The sequence below is a fragment of the Ixodes scapularis genome, unplaced genomic scaffold (assembly GCF_016920785.2).
Source record: "Ixodes scapularis isolate PalLabHiFi unplaced genomic scaffold, ASM1692078v2 ptg000292l_1__unscaffolded, whole genome shotgun sequence".
Lineage (NCBI taxonomy): Eukaryota > Metazoa > Arthropoda > Arachnida > Ixodida > Ixodidae > Ixodes > Ixodes scapularis.
In genome coordinates, this window is record NW_024609951.1 from 76,000 (window position 1) to 88,778 (window position 12,779).

Below are 12,779 nucleotides of genomic sequence, written 5' to 3' on the forward strand. Positions count from 1 at the left end.
CTTGAGAAGTATTAGTTTTTAATATTGTTTAATGAATGCTATGTTTTGTTTCTGTTTCATTTTTTGCTGACTATATCTGTGCAGTTTCGTTTCACTGACTGCCAGGCGCAGCCAGACAAGCCCGATGTGCCTTTGGCAGACCTGATTGTGTACATTTTTCCTTGTCAAATAATAAGCATCTTAATATTATTAAACATATTATTTACGTAAATGGAAAGAACAGCAAGCCAGCAGTGTTCTTGCAGACGGTGATCCCAAGGGTCGAGAACAAAAACAAAAGAAGACTAGCTGGAATTTTTTTTGACAGGGGCAGTCAACGCTCCTTCATTACGGAGGAGCTGTCTCGGAGAATCGGTTGCAAACAACTCTGGACGGAGACTCCCACGTTCGGCGTGTTCGGAGGTGAAAGCACCGCGCGTACATTCCGCAGGGTGCAGGTGACTTTGCGGGACCAACGGTACAACAAATCATATGAGATCAGCGCCCTAGAAATACGTACCATCTGCGAAAAAAATCTAACGAGCCCAGACAAATCCATCATCATGGCGTCAAAGGAGCTCGGTTACCCAGTAGGAGACGACATGACAGGACTGGAACATTGCGGCGACGACGTCCTGCTTGGCTAGGATCACTACTGGGGGTATATCACTGCAAAGATTCACCGACTGAGAGGAAGCTTGGCTGCAGTACACTCTAAAAAAAGGGTATCACCTTACACCCTTTTGTCCCATATAATACACCCCAAAACTTCATTTCGACGTACAGCGCCCTATAGTCGAACAGACGGCAGAAACTTTTACCAGGGGCTTGATAACGGTACGATATAACTTATTAAATTGCTAAAGTACGTATCAAAGACCAAAGAAAGAAAACACGGAGCTTTTGCAGTACGGCCAAGAAAACTCCGATAATTTTTTTTTTTCAGTCAATAATACGTACATCAGCTATCTTATTACGTTGTACCACACGGCTATCAAGCCCCTCGTAAACTTTGGGGACGCCTGTTCGATTATGGGGCACTGTACGTCGAATGGAAGTTTTGGGGTGTATTATATGGGACAAGGGGTGTAATAATACACCTTTTTTTCTGAGAGTGAGAGACTGCATTCGGATGGGCGGTTCAGGGACGAACGGTGTCAAGCTCCGTGGTTATTAGTTGCTCCCAGATTGTCGCGCTGAGAACGCTGGGGCAAGAGCCTGAACCCCTGCCAAGCCTAAAGCAATTCTGGGAACTTGAGAACATGGGTGTCATCGACGCGTTGGTAGACGATCCTCCGGAAAACAACGTCATGCGAAACTGCAAAACCTAGAACGCCGAGACAAATGGGACGTAAGAAGTCAGCCTTCACTGCAGGCCGGACGTATGGTTGGAAGACAACAAAGTTGCTCGAATGCCAAAGAAGAACTGTCAAAGCTTGGATTGGCACCAATTGTCAGGAAAGGAAAACCCCGCCGACCTCACGTTACGATGTCTGGCCGCCTCTGGATTGGTCTCCGCTCCACTCTGTTGCTCGGGGACCAGTTGGTTGACACTCCCGGCTAAAAAATGGCCCAGGGAGAACCGCGATGAACCACCTCGAGATAAGGCCGAGGAGAGGGGAGCGAGAGCTGACATTTTACACATTATTTCTAAACCATCTGCATCTTTGCTCGACGTCACCACATTCAGCTCGGCTTCAAGGCACAAACAAACAAGAGCGTGGATGTTTCGATTCCTTCACAAAGTCCAGTCAATGAAAAAACGATCGGGGCCGCTGACTGCGGAGGAAATCCAAGAAGCGCGAAAATACTGGCTAAAAGGGCAAACCGATGGGCGTTTGCCGCCGAGCTTCGACGCACGACCAACAGGACCAAGACCCCATCTAATACTCCAATAAAAAACTTCAATACTTTTATCGACCAGGAGGGAGTGCTTCGCACAAGAGGTCGACTCCGGTCGAACAACTTGGCATATGATGGAGAAAACACCATTGTAGTACCGAAAAGCATCGATATTCCACGCCACTTGAGATCAACACTCACCGGACGACGCTACACGCAGGAGTGAGAAACACTCTATTCCAGCTCCACGAGAGGTATTGGATCCTTCGGGGCCGCGAGCTGGTGAAGAAGGTGCTGCGCATGTGTAACGTGCCAGCGATTTAGTGCTACTCCGGCAAGTGTTTCAGCGGAACCTTTACCGTGTACAAGAACGACGCAGGCTGAACCTTTCGAGGTAGTCGGTGTAGAGTTTGCAGGGCCGCTCTACATGTACGCTGAAAAGGTGACCCGTAAGTCGTATATCACGCTGTCCACTTATGCAGTGACGCGGGTGGTCCACTTAGAGCACGTATCAGACATTTCGACGAGAAGTTTTATTCTGGCCTTCCGTATTTTTGTGTGACGGAGGGGACTGTGCCACACTGCCTACTAAGACAACGCACTAACCTTCAAGAGAGCCTGCAGAGACCTGAAAGGTTTTTAGAAGAACCTTCGACACTCGGAAGAGGTGAACCCCTTCGTTAATGCGACCATTGAGTGGCGTTTTATTGTCGAGTGTGCGCCTTGGTGGGGAGGATTCTACAAGTGACTGGTCCGATTCGTGAAGGTGCGTCTAAAAAAAGTTAGCGGTAAAAAAATATTGACGGAAAAGAATTGTCCAGACTCTTTTGTTAAATTGAGGTCGCGCTAAATTCACGCCCCATTAAGTTCGTTTACAATGAGCTCCACGAAAACCAGCCGCTCACACCGGCGATTTTTCTCACGGGACGACGACTGACAGCAGTTAGACAAGCTGAAAGAGAGAAGACTTCGGGTTGTCGCCGGAGGTGCTTCGCCAGATAAGGAAACCAAGGAAACCGTTCCTCAACAGATGCTGGGAAACATGAAGATCAGAATATCTGAGAGAGCTTCGATCTGCCTTAGAAAGAAAAAAAGCGACAATCGTCATGCATGGACGTGAGCCGGCTTGTCCTTCTAAAGGAACAGCTTCCACGTTTGCTCTGGAAGATGGGAAGAGTTGAAAAGATTTTCTGTGCACGTACAGTGTGCTCAAACAAGGGCGTACTTCTGAAAAGACCAATTCAGCTTCTGTATCCATAGAAATAACAAAAAAAAATTAGAATGGCGTAACACCAATTCTGTGGAGGTTATGTACCAACAATCAAAGATCGAAGATGAGGAAGTGGGGCAGATACGTTTTGCAAAGGAACTCGTGGCCGGGGAGCTCGTGCCTCGAAAGAGCTGATATTGCCACGTCAGATCGAACTGCTTTGTTGCTTGTGAATATTGTAAATAAATGTTGCTTTAACGTAAGCAAGGATGACTACCAGAAGTTCCTTCAGAAGCTGTTGAAACAAGAGTATTTATTTGTAGTTCAGAAAATTCTTGTTTGAGCACCTCACATGCTGTTTCCCCTTTATTACGTTTTGTTAGTGAGAGGTCACAGTCAATGAGGACATGTTCCCAGGTGGCAATCTTATTGAATTACTGGGCTACGCCGAGGTTCGTATCGATGCTTATTCGCTCTGCTATTTTCTTATTTTTTGTTGAAAGTGGGGGAATGTTCTCGAAAATCTTTGCAAAGCGAGGCCGCTCGATAGCCTCCCTAGATGGATGTGTTCGAATCGAACAGATCCTCAGCAAGTACATGAGTCCCTCATTTGCCCTTCTGTTTTGCAGCGAAAATTCATTTGCTTCATGATGAAGACTATGAATAGGAGGCGTTTGGAAGGCTCCCGAGGCAAGCCGTATGCCTGCGTGGTGAACAGGATCCAACATTTTCAGGGCAGACACTCTTGCCGATTCATAAACAATGCATCCCATGTCGAGGCTGAACCGAACAAGTGAGTGGTAGATGTGCAAAAGGCACAAGCGGTTAGATACCCATGACTTATGGGACAGAACCTCCAGGACATTTGATGACTTTTGGCAACTCTTGTTCAATTTTTTTATATGACAAATGAAGGTCAATTTCTGGTCAAACGTAGGGCATAAAACCTTATGAGTTGTTTTTTTCTGGACTGGTTGGCAATAAATAGTCAACGATGGTTTCGGTATCACTCCCTGCTTCCGTGAAAAAAGTAACAAAAGCTGCCTTCTCAGTAGACGATTTCAATCTATTTCTGGCTGCCCAATTTACCATGTGATTAATTGCTACGGGCACCCAACGTTCACAAACAGAAAGATTGCAAGCCGACACAGAAATCTGAATGTGATCTACATACAAGGAATACTGGACCGATTTCGGAATAACACGTGTAAGAAAAATAATTTTGACTCCAAAAAAGGGAACACTAAGCACACCACCCAGAGGGGCACTATCCTCTTGCAGTTATTCTTCAGAGAGCATGGTTCCTAGTTTAACTTAAAAGGTACGGTGTTTTAATTAGTCTTTAGTATCAGCAAGCATTTGACCACGAATGCCAAAGGCATATAAATCAATGAGAATTCCACGACGCCAGGTAGTGTCATATGCCTTATTCAAGTCAAAGAGAACAGATATACAGAACTGTCGATTTACAAAGGCATAACAGACGGTGGTTTCGAGTCGTACTAAATAGTCTATATTTGACCTGGTAGATCGAAAACCACATTGAAACCTATCAAGCTAATATATACAATGACCTCTTGTTGACCAGTCTTTCGAAGAAAGCTAGTCAAGGTAATGGGCCTGTAACTAGACACTTCAGAAGGATCTTTGCCAGGCTTTAAAATGCGAATAATATGAGCATTGTTTAATGCAAGGGGCAGCAAACCCTTTGCCACACATGGTTACGAAGAAATAGAACACACTTCAAAGCAGAGGGGTGAAGGTGCATAAGCATGTGAAAGTTAATGCCATCTGGCCCCACTGCTGAAGGCTTAGAATTAAGGAGAACCATTTGAAGTGCAGTTGGTGTGGAATCGGTGTTATTTAGCTCCCTTTCGCCTGCCGTTGTTTTGATGGCCTTCTTTTCAGCTGGTACCTCGTACTGCTGGAAAGTAGCTGAATAGTGTTCCGAACTGAATACGAATTCAAAATACTCTCCTAAGACATCTACCTGCTCATTTAGGCTTTCTGAGCGTAGCCCATTTTTCGTTAACTGAGGAACAAAGAATGCTTGATATATACCGCTTACTTTGTGGATTCTATCATCATAGCTCTTTTGTCGTTACGCTGTTATTTATTGAGGAGGGATATGCTTGAAAACTCGTGCGTTTGGATTGCCTTCGTAGGTATCTAGCTCGGTCTTTCGTCTTTTCGAACTCTATGGAATTAATCTGTTTGGGGTAGCAGCGAAACCTACCCCATGCTTCATTTCGATTTTCGTATTCTTCTACATTCGTTGTTCCACCAAGGCTTCGGCCGTTTTGGAAGACGAGACGATGTCATTTGTATAGACAATTGCTGTAGCAAGGATGCGTTTGCTCAGAAGTTCATTCATATCGTCTATTGTGACTTCGTCGAGTGATGTACGAGCAAGCAATGTAGACTGCTCAAAACGAGCCTAATCGGCCTCATTAAGTTTCTATCGTGGGGCACGTTGGGAACGCACTGCTGCTGGAAGGGTACGCTCTAACACCATGGGATAGTTACCACTGCGATATGGGCTTGTAATAACCCTCCATGTAAATAGTGAAAGAACGGCAGCTTGTTCGATTGAGAGGTATATGGATATGAACGTATGTGTGGTGGAACTATAATGAGTGGCTTCTTTACTCTTCAAGAGACAGAGGCCCACAGAAAGAAGATACCGTTCAATTACTTCTCCACGAGTATCACGCCGGGTATTTCCCCAAAGGGGATTGTGGGCATTCAGGCCACCCAGTACGAGAAAAGGCGGAGGAAGCGGTATCACGAGTGTTTCAAGCTCCTCACACCGGAGAGAGTATGTGGGTGATATATAGCGAACAAACTGTGATCAACCGGTCACTCAAAATTTGGGCAGCGACTGCTTCCAGCTGAATATAAAGTGAAACTTTAACACACGCCAGTGACGTGGGGATGATGACTGCAACACCTCCAAAAGCGTGAGTTGTGCAAGGCCTGTCGTATTTAAACGCGTGAGAAGGTTTCAGAAAATTATAAGGAGTCTGCTTCAGGCGAGTTTCCTGAAAGCATAAGGCTATGGGATGATGTTCTTCCAGCAGACAATATCATCATAATTACATAATAGTCGTCTACAGTTTCACTGAACAATACTAATGATTGTAACCGATATGTAAATTAGAGATGTAAAGCCTTGATTAAACTGTTAAGATTAGGCCTTTTTCTTGCACTAGTCACATTGCTATGCCTTAAGGAGGAGGGATTGCAGGTCTTTTTTCTTTCTCATTTTGCTTAGGTGCTTGCCATTCTATTTCTTCTTGTTCCGATGAAGGGCCAGAAGGGTTAGCAGGATTGGCTGCTTCTTGTGAAAACTGTTATACAGGAGCAGTTTTGCCGCTATCCGCGTGGTCCGAAGCCCGCGGTACGAGCCTTTTTCCCCGAACGGAACAGCCGAAGGCGGCTTTGACGCGCTGGGTCGAGCGTCACCCACAGCTGTGTTTCCCAGGTTTCTCGAAATGGAAGCAGCAGATAAGCCATGCTGCTCCTTAGTCTGTTGGTCTGCGTTCAGTCATTTAGAGCGATGGCCTCGCTCCTCATCCCGTGGAGAGGACCCACTAGAACGGGCCGGCTGTTCAGCCGACAGCTTTCCCTGGAAGGCAAAGGAAGCGCGTGTGCTCCCAGTGTCAGCTGGGGCACACGGCTTCCCCACGGTTAGGTTTGGGTACTGAGGAGGGCCCACCAAGTCTTTTATTGAAAACTGGCTGGCCCTAGATTCCATGTACGGCGCAGGGCCCCTGCGCACCGCATCAAAGTATGAGCGCTTGTGGGCAACCTGGCGATTCCAAGCGGTTGGCCTAGGCTGCCCCTAAGTGGTCATCTTGACCACGAGGGGGCCAAGGGCAACTGGCCACGCGAGCGGCGCTCCGCCGCTGATAAGAGGCCGTCGCAGCGGATGCGCGGGGGCTGTTGGGATCGCGGCTCAGGCGATAGCGCTCATTAAATGTTTACGTGTTGTAGAACCGGTGTTCTGTGTCATTCTCCGAGACGGGTAGCAGCAAGGGAAATCCCACACTGGCGCCCAGACGTGATATGCTGCTTGTCTGGGAGGATGGCAGCAAACTGGGTTCCTTCTTACGTTTTACATAGTCAATTTTGCGTTCCTGAGTTTGCCCACAGTTGAGGCGGCGTTTCTTCGCAAGCCTAAGTTCATCGACCTGCGGAAGTCTCCACTACAACACGATGCCGTTTACAGAGGACGCCGACAGAAACGTGAGTGAGGACGACCTTTCGACGCTCGGTGCACTCGCAGATAACGCCGCCAGCAACATAAATCCAGAAGCTAAGCCTGCAGTCTCAGTCCCGGCAGGCGCTTCATTAGAGGGTGGTCTAGCAGAACTAAGAGTGGTCATGACCATGCTTCTTAACATACAACGAAAGCAGATGATGCCCTCAAGACCCACTCCTGCTGGAAGCACGCCCCCCAGGGACTTCCTAAGGCTCTCGCGTAGCGTTCCGGTTTTTTCGGGGTACGCAAATAGAAAGTCAGTCGCGATGTTCGTCTCAGAACTGCGGGACTACCAAGCTGCGTCGGGAATTGACGACAAAACCATCCTCACCCGCCTTTTGCCGGTTGCACTGACAGACAGTGCAGCACTGTGGAGACAAAGACAAACTAAATTCACAAGTATGTCAGATTTTGAGGCACGATTTAGGACGCCGTTCCTGCATCCGGATTACAGCGTGCTGATTAAGGACGAGCTGCGCGCGCGCACACAGCGCCCGGAAGAGTCACTTATTGAGCTTGTAAGGGCTCTCCAGGGCCTGTACGATCTCGCCGACGCCGCGGCACTGGACGCAGAGAAAGTGCAACGCGCCATCCGCCAAAGCCACCCATGTTTCCATCTCCATCTCAGGGGACGTACCTTTACGAATTTAGACGAGATGGCACGGGAGGCGATCACCATCCAGGCCGACATTCTCGCGGAACTAAGATACCGACCCCCTCCACCGCAGAACATGACTCTGGAACCATCATTTGCGTGGTCTGGAAACGCACGTGCGCATAGAGTCGAGAGCGAACAAGACGACTGCATTCAGGCCCCCGTCCCCCGAACCCCAGATCCTCGTGCATACAAATCACGGAGGTGCAGCGGTTACGAAGGCACGCATTCACAACGCTACAGCCCCTCCATTGGTCAAGATGAGTTCCTGTCCTCTGGACCGGTAACGCGGAGCTTGGGAGAGGCAAAAAAGAGCGGGACACCGCACGAAGCCGACGGGCGGGTGACGCCCCGTTGTTTTCGATGCGACCAGCCAGGACACATACGCCGGGACTGCAGCGAACGGCAGCGGCCGCCTCAGACACAGGGAAACGGCTCCGGCCGGCGGTGGTAAGAAATTACTACTCTCCGCCGGCCGCGTCGAAAACACAATCCACGAGATCGAGCCGTCGCGGCCGCCTTCGGGCCTCCCGGAGGCTGGCACGGGCTCCGGGGACAGACGCTTTTCTAGCGACCCTCAGTGGCCCTCGACCACTTTTTCTTTCAGATAACACTCTCCGTTGTGAGACTCCCGGCGTGTCCGATTTTGCATGGACACCCGGGCGCCCAGCTCACACCGTTCGCGGTGTTGAGACTCCCGGCGTGTCTGCTGTCGCATCGACAACCGGGCGGCCAGCTCACAACACTTTCCGTCATGAGCCTCCCGGCGTGTCGGCGTTCGCTTTGACACCCGGGCGCCCAGCTCACACCGTTCGCGGTCTTGAGACTCCCGGCATGTCTGCTGGCGCATCGAGAACCGGGCGGCCAGCTCATAACACTTTTCTTCTTCGTTGTGAGACTCCCAGCGTGTCCGATTTTGCATGGACACCCGGGCGCCCAGCTCACACCGTTCGCGGTCTTGAGACTCCTGGCGTGTCTGCTCTCGCATCGACAACCGGGCGGCCAGCTCACAACACTTTTCGTTATGAGACTCCCGGCGTGTCGCCTTCCGCGTCGACACCCGGGCGCCCAGCTCACACCGTTCGCGGTCTTGAGACTCCCAGCGTGTCTGCTCTCGCGTTGACAACCGGGCGGCCAGCTCATAACACTTTCACTCTTCCTCGTGAGACTCCCGGCCTGTCGGCTTTCACATCGACACCCGGGCGCCCAGCTCACACCGTTCGCGGTCTTGAGACTCCCGGCGTGCCTGCTGTTGCAGTGACACCCGGGCAGCCAGCTCACAGCACTATCCGTCATGAGACTTCCGGCGTGTCGGCTTTCACACCGACACCCGGGCGCCCAGCTCACACCGTTCGCGGTCTTGAGACTCCCGGCGAGTCTGCTTTCGCACAGACACCCGGGCGGCTAGCTCATAACACTCTTCGTCGTGAGACTCCCGGCGTGTCGGCTTTCACACCGACACCCGGGCGCCCAGCTCACACCGTTCGCGGTCTAGAGACTTCCGGCGTGCCTGCTGTTGCAGTGACACCCGGGCGGCCAGCTCACAACACTCCCCGTCATGAGACTCCCGGCGTGTCGGCTTTCACACCGACACCCGGGCGCCCAGCTCACACCGTTCGCGGTCTTGAGACTCCCGGCGTGCCTGCTGTTGCAGTGACACCCGAGCGGCCAGCTAACAACATTCTCGGTCATGAGACTCCCGGCGCGTCTGCCTTTGCGCTGATCCCCAGGCGTACAGCTTCCACTGTTCCCGGTCCTACGCTACCTGGAACAACTGCATTTGAGTTGGACCCTAATGCGATTCCCTTTCAGCCAAAGACCGTCCAGATCCCCAGCGTCAGAGCCGCTTTGAAGTTCTCAACACCAAGGATGGTCGCTCTGGATGGCCGGCCGCTAATGGACTCGCACCAGTCGACGGGGGTAGGAACAACCTCACTAAACGAGGAACCGACAGTGCTCATCCCAGCTGTGAGTAGAATCGAATCTACACCCAAGTCTCTTGAACCTCGTATGACTGTGAATGTACTAGGTACACCATTAGCCGCTCTTTTAGATAATGGAGCAAACATATCGCTTATTGGGGATGCTGCATTTGCGGAATGTAACAAGAGAAAAATACATCTTCGGTCAGCAAACGTGAAATTGCAAGTAGCATCGGGGTCCGTAGTGCCTGCTGCCGGCGCAGTCAGGTTACGAATTTCCTTTCATGGTAGAAAACGAAGACAGCGGTTCGTATACCTCCCGGAACTGCCGGTGCCCATGATCCTGGGTAGACATTTTATTGCAGCGGAGCGGGTTTTGCTCGACTTCGCCCAAGCTGGATATTGGTTGGGTGGCGAAACGAAATTAACGCCGTTTACCAGACAGCAGGATTGTATTCGCGGCCAAGCGTTCCCGTTAAACTTTGCCGGGCAGATGCCTTTACTTCCAGACAGCGTGCTCAAAGCCGTGCAAAAGTGTTGCGGTGAAGACAAACAGAAGGAGCTTCAGCAACTGCTGGAACCCTTCTCGCCGATGTTCACGGAAAGACCTGTGAAAACCGATCTCCTACAGCACCGCATTGAAACCAAGGATCCACCTCCGCGGAGGTGCAATCCGAGACCCATAAGTGCTCACAAGCGCGAACTTCTTGATGCGGCGCTATTGAAAATGATCGACACAGGCGCAGTACGTCAGTCAAAAAGCCCGTGGGCTTCCCCGGTGGTCCTTGCTCCAAAGAAGGACGGCACAGCAAGGCTTTGTGTTGATTACAGGCGCCTAAATGAAGTGTCAGTCAGAGACAGTTACCCGTTTCCTAGTATTTCCTCATTAATGTATGCCCTTGGAAACGCGACTGTTTTCACAACCCTCGATTGCAGCCGCGTATTTCTTCAAATCGAAGTTCATCCGGCTGATGTAAAGAAGACCGCATTCATTTGTCATAGGGGGTTGTTCGAATTCACTCACCTTCCCTTTGGTCCAACTCTCCCGCCAGCTTTCAACGCCTAATGGACGTTGTCCTCGGTGACGCGAAGTACGAGTTTGCGATGGCGTACATGGATGACGTAGTGGTCTTTTCCCGAACATTCGAGGAGCATCTCGTGCACCTTCAGATCATACTCGAACGAATGCGTCAAGCCGGCCTTACGATTCATCCAGATAAAGTCTAGTTGGCATCGCCTGTAATCAACCTTCTCGGATTTGTTGTGGATGACGGAACGCTGCGGCCGAATGAAGATAAGCTGCGCGCAATAACGGAGTACCCACCCCCTTATGATGTCAAAAGCATACAGAGATATCTCGAGATGATTGCGTTTTATAGACATTTTATTCCGCAATGCGCTGAGATAACTGAACCTCTGAATCGATTGCTCCGCAAAAAAACGAAATGGTGCTGGGGGCAAGAGCAGCAAACCGCATTCGCGTGTCTTTCAAGGGCTGTGACTGAAAACGCGTGTTTACACCTGCCCGACTTGAATCGTCCGTTCGTCTTGCAGACCGACGCAAGCGATTACGGATTAGGAGCAGTCCTTGTGCAGGAACATGACAGCGTTCTTCGTCCCGTAGCTTTCGCCAGTCATACGTTAACCGGAGCGGAGCGAAACTACTCAAGAACCAAAAAAGAGTGCCTGGCAATTATTTTTGCGCTTAAGAAGTTTGACGTGTACCTTGACGGCGCTTCGTTTAGCATTCAAACTGACCACATGGCTCTCTCGTGGCTCAAAGGGCTTCAAAACCCTGCAGGACGACTCGCTCGATGGGCCCTTTCGCTCCAGTGCTACAAATACACAATCGAGTACAAGCGTGGAGTGGCTAACCACGTTGCAGATGCGTTGTCCCGTGCTCCACTTCTCGGGGAGGAGATGCAGGTGGATCCCGACTTGGTGGCACTGGCCAATGCGGCGCCCATCACACCAGAGTCGCGGTGGGGAACCCTGGTGAGCAGAGAGGAGCTCCAAGCGGCCCAGCTGTCCAATGGACTTTGTCAGAAGGTGATGCACCAGCTGGCAGAAGAAAACTCAGTCGACGCTGGGAATCCCAGAGACTTGGACTCATACCTGCTCAGCAGCGACGGCCTCCTGCTGCGATACATCCCCCAGGCGGACGATGGGTCCAGCGGCCCGCCATTCCGGTGTCTAATACCACGTAAACTGCGTAAGTCATTTATAAGGTATATGCATGATCCCGCCTTGGCAGGCCACAGCAGTGGGAGCAAAACTTACGAAAAGTTGTCCCAAATTGCAACGTGGCCAGGTATGAGGCAGGATGTGATGAGGTACGCACGTAGCTGCCCGGTTTGTCAGAAGGCAAAACCCCGAGTTGGCCAACCACCAGGTTTAATGCAGTCGGTCGAAAGCAAGTACCCCTGGGAGTGTATTGCCTGCGACGTTGTCGGTCCCTTTCCCCGTAGTCCACGCGGCAATCAGTATTTGCTAATAGTGACCGACCATTTCACAAAATCGGTCGAAATGTTTCCATTGCGCAAACTAGACTCTAGGAAAATCTGGGACTGTCTTCTCGAGACGTTCGCGCACTTTAGCTTTGCCGCAACGCTTATTACAGACAACGCTTCTTATTTTGTAAGCAAGGTGTTCGTGCATGCGTCTAAGGTGCTAGGCATACGGCACAAACGGACTTCGCCATACCATCCACAGGCGAATATCACGGAAAGAGTGAACCGTAACCTGAAGCAGATGCTTGCATGGCACACAGAGCGACACAAAGACTGGGACGCGAAATTAACAGAAATCGCATTCGCTACCCGCACAACAATCAACCGGTCCACGGGTTTTACTCCGGCCCAACTTAACTTTGGGAAAGAGCTCGTGTTTCCCCTGGGAAACGGCCTC

At 50.6% G+C, this 12,779-nt stretch overlaps 1 protein-coding gene across 1 annotated transcript in view; it reads right to left on the bottom strand.

Annotated features, from left to right (window-relative positions):
• Window positions 1-548: 548 nt before the first annotated feature.
• The window catches only part of LOC115332033, a 156,840-nt gene continuing 144,609 nt past the window's right edge, over window positions 549-12,779 (bottom strand). Inside the window, exon 2 of the mRNA XM_040217489.1 lies at window positions 549-648. Coding sequence (XP_040073423.1) covers window positions 549-648 — 100 coding nt within the window. The remainder of the gene's footprint in view (window positions 649-12,779) is intronic.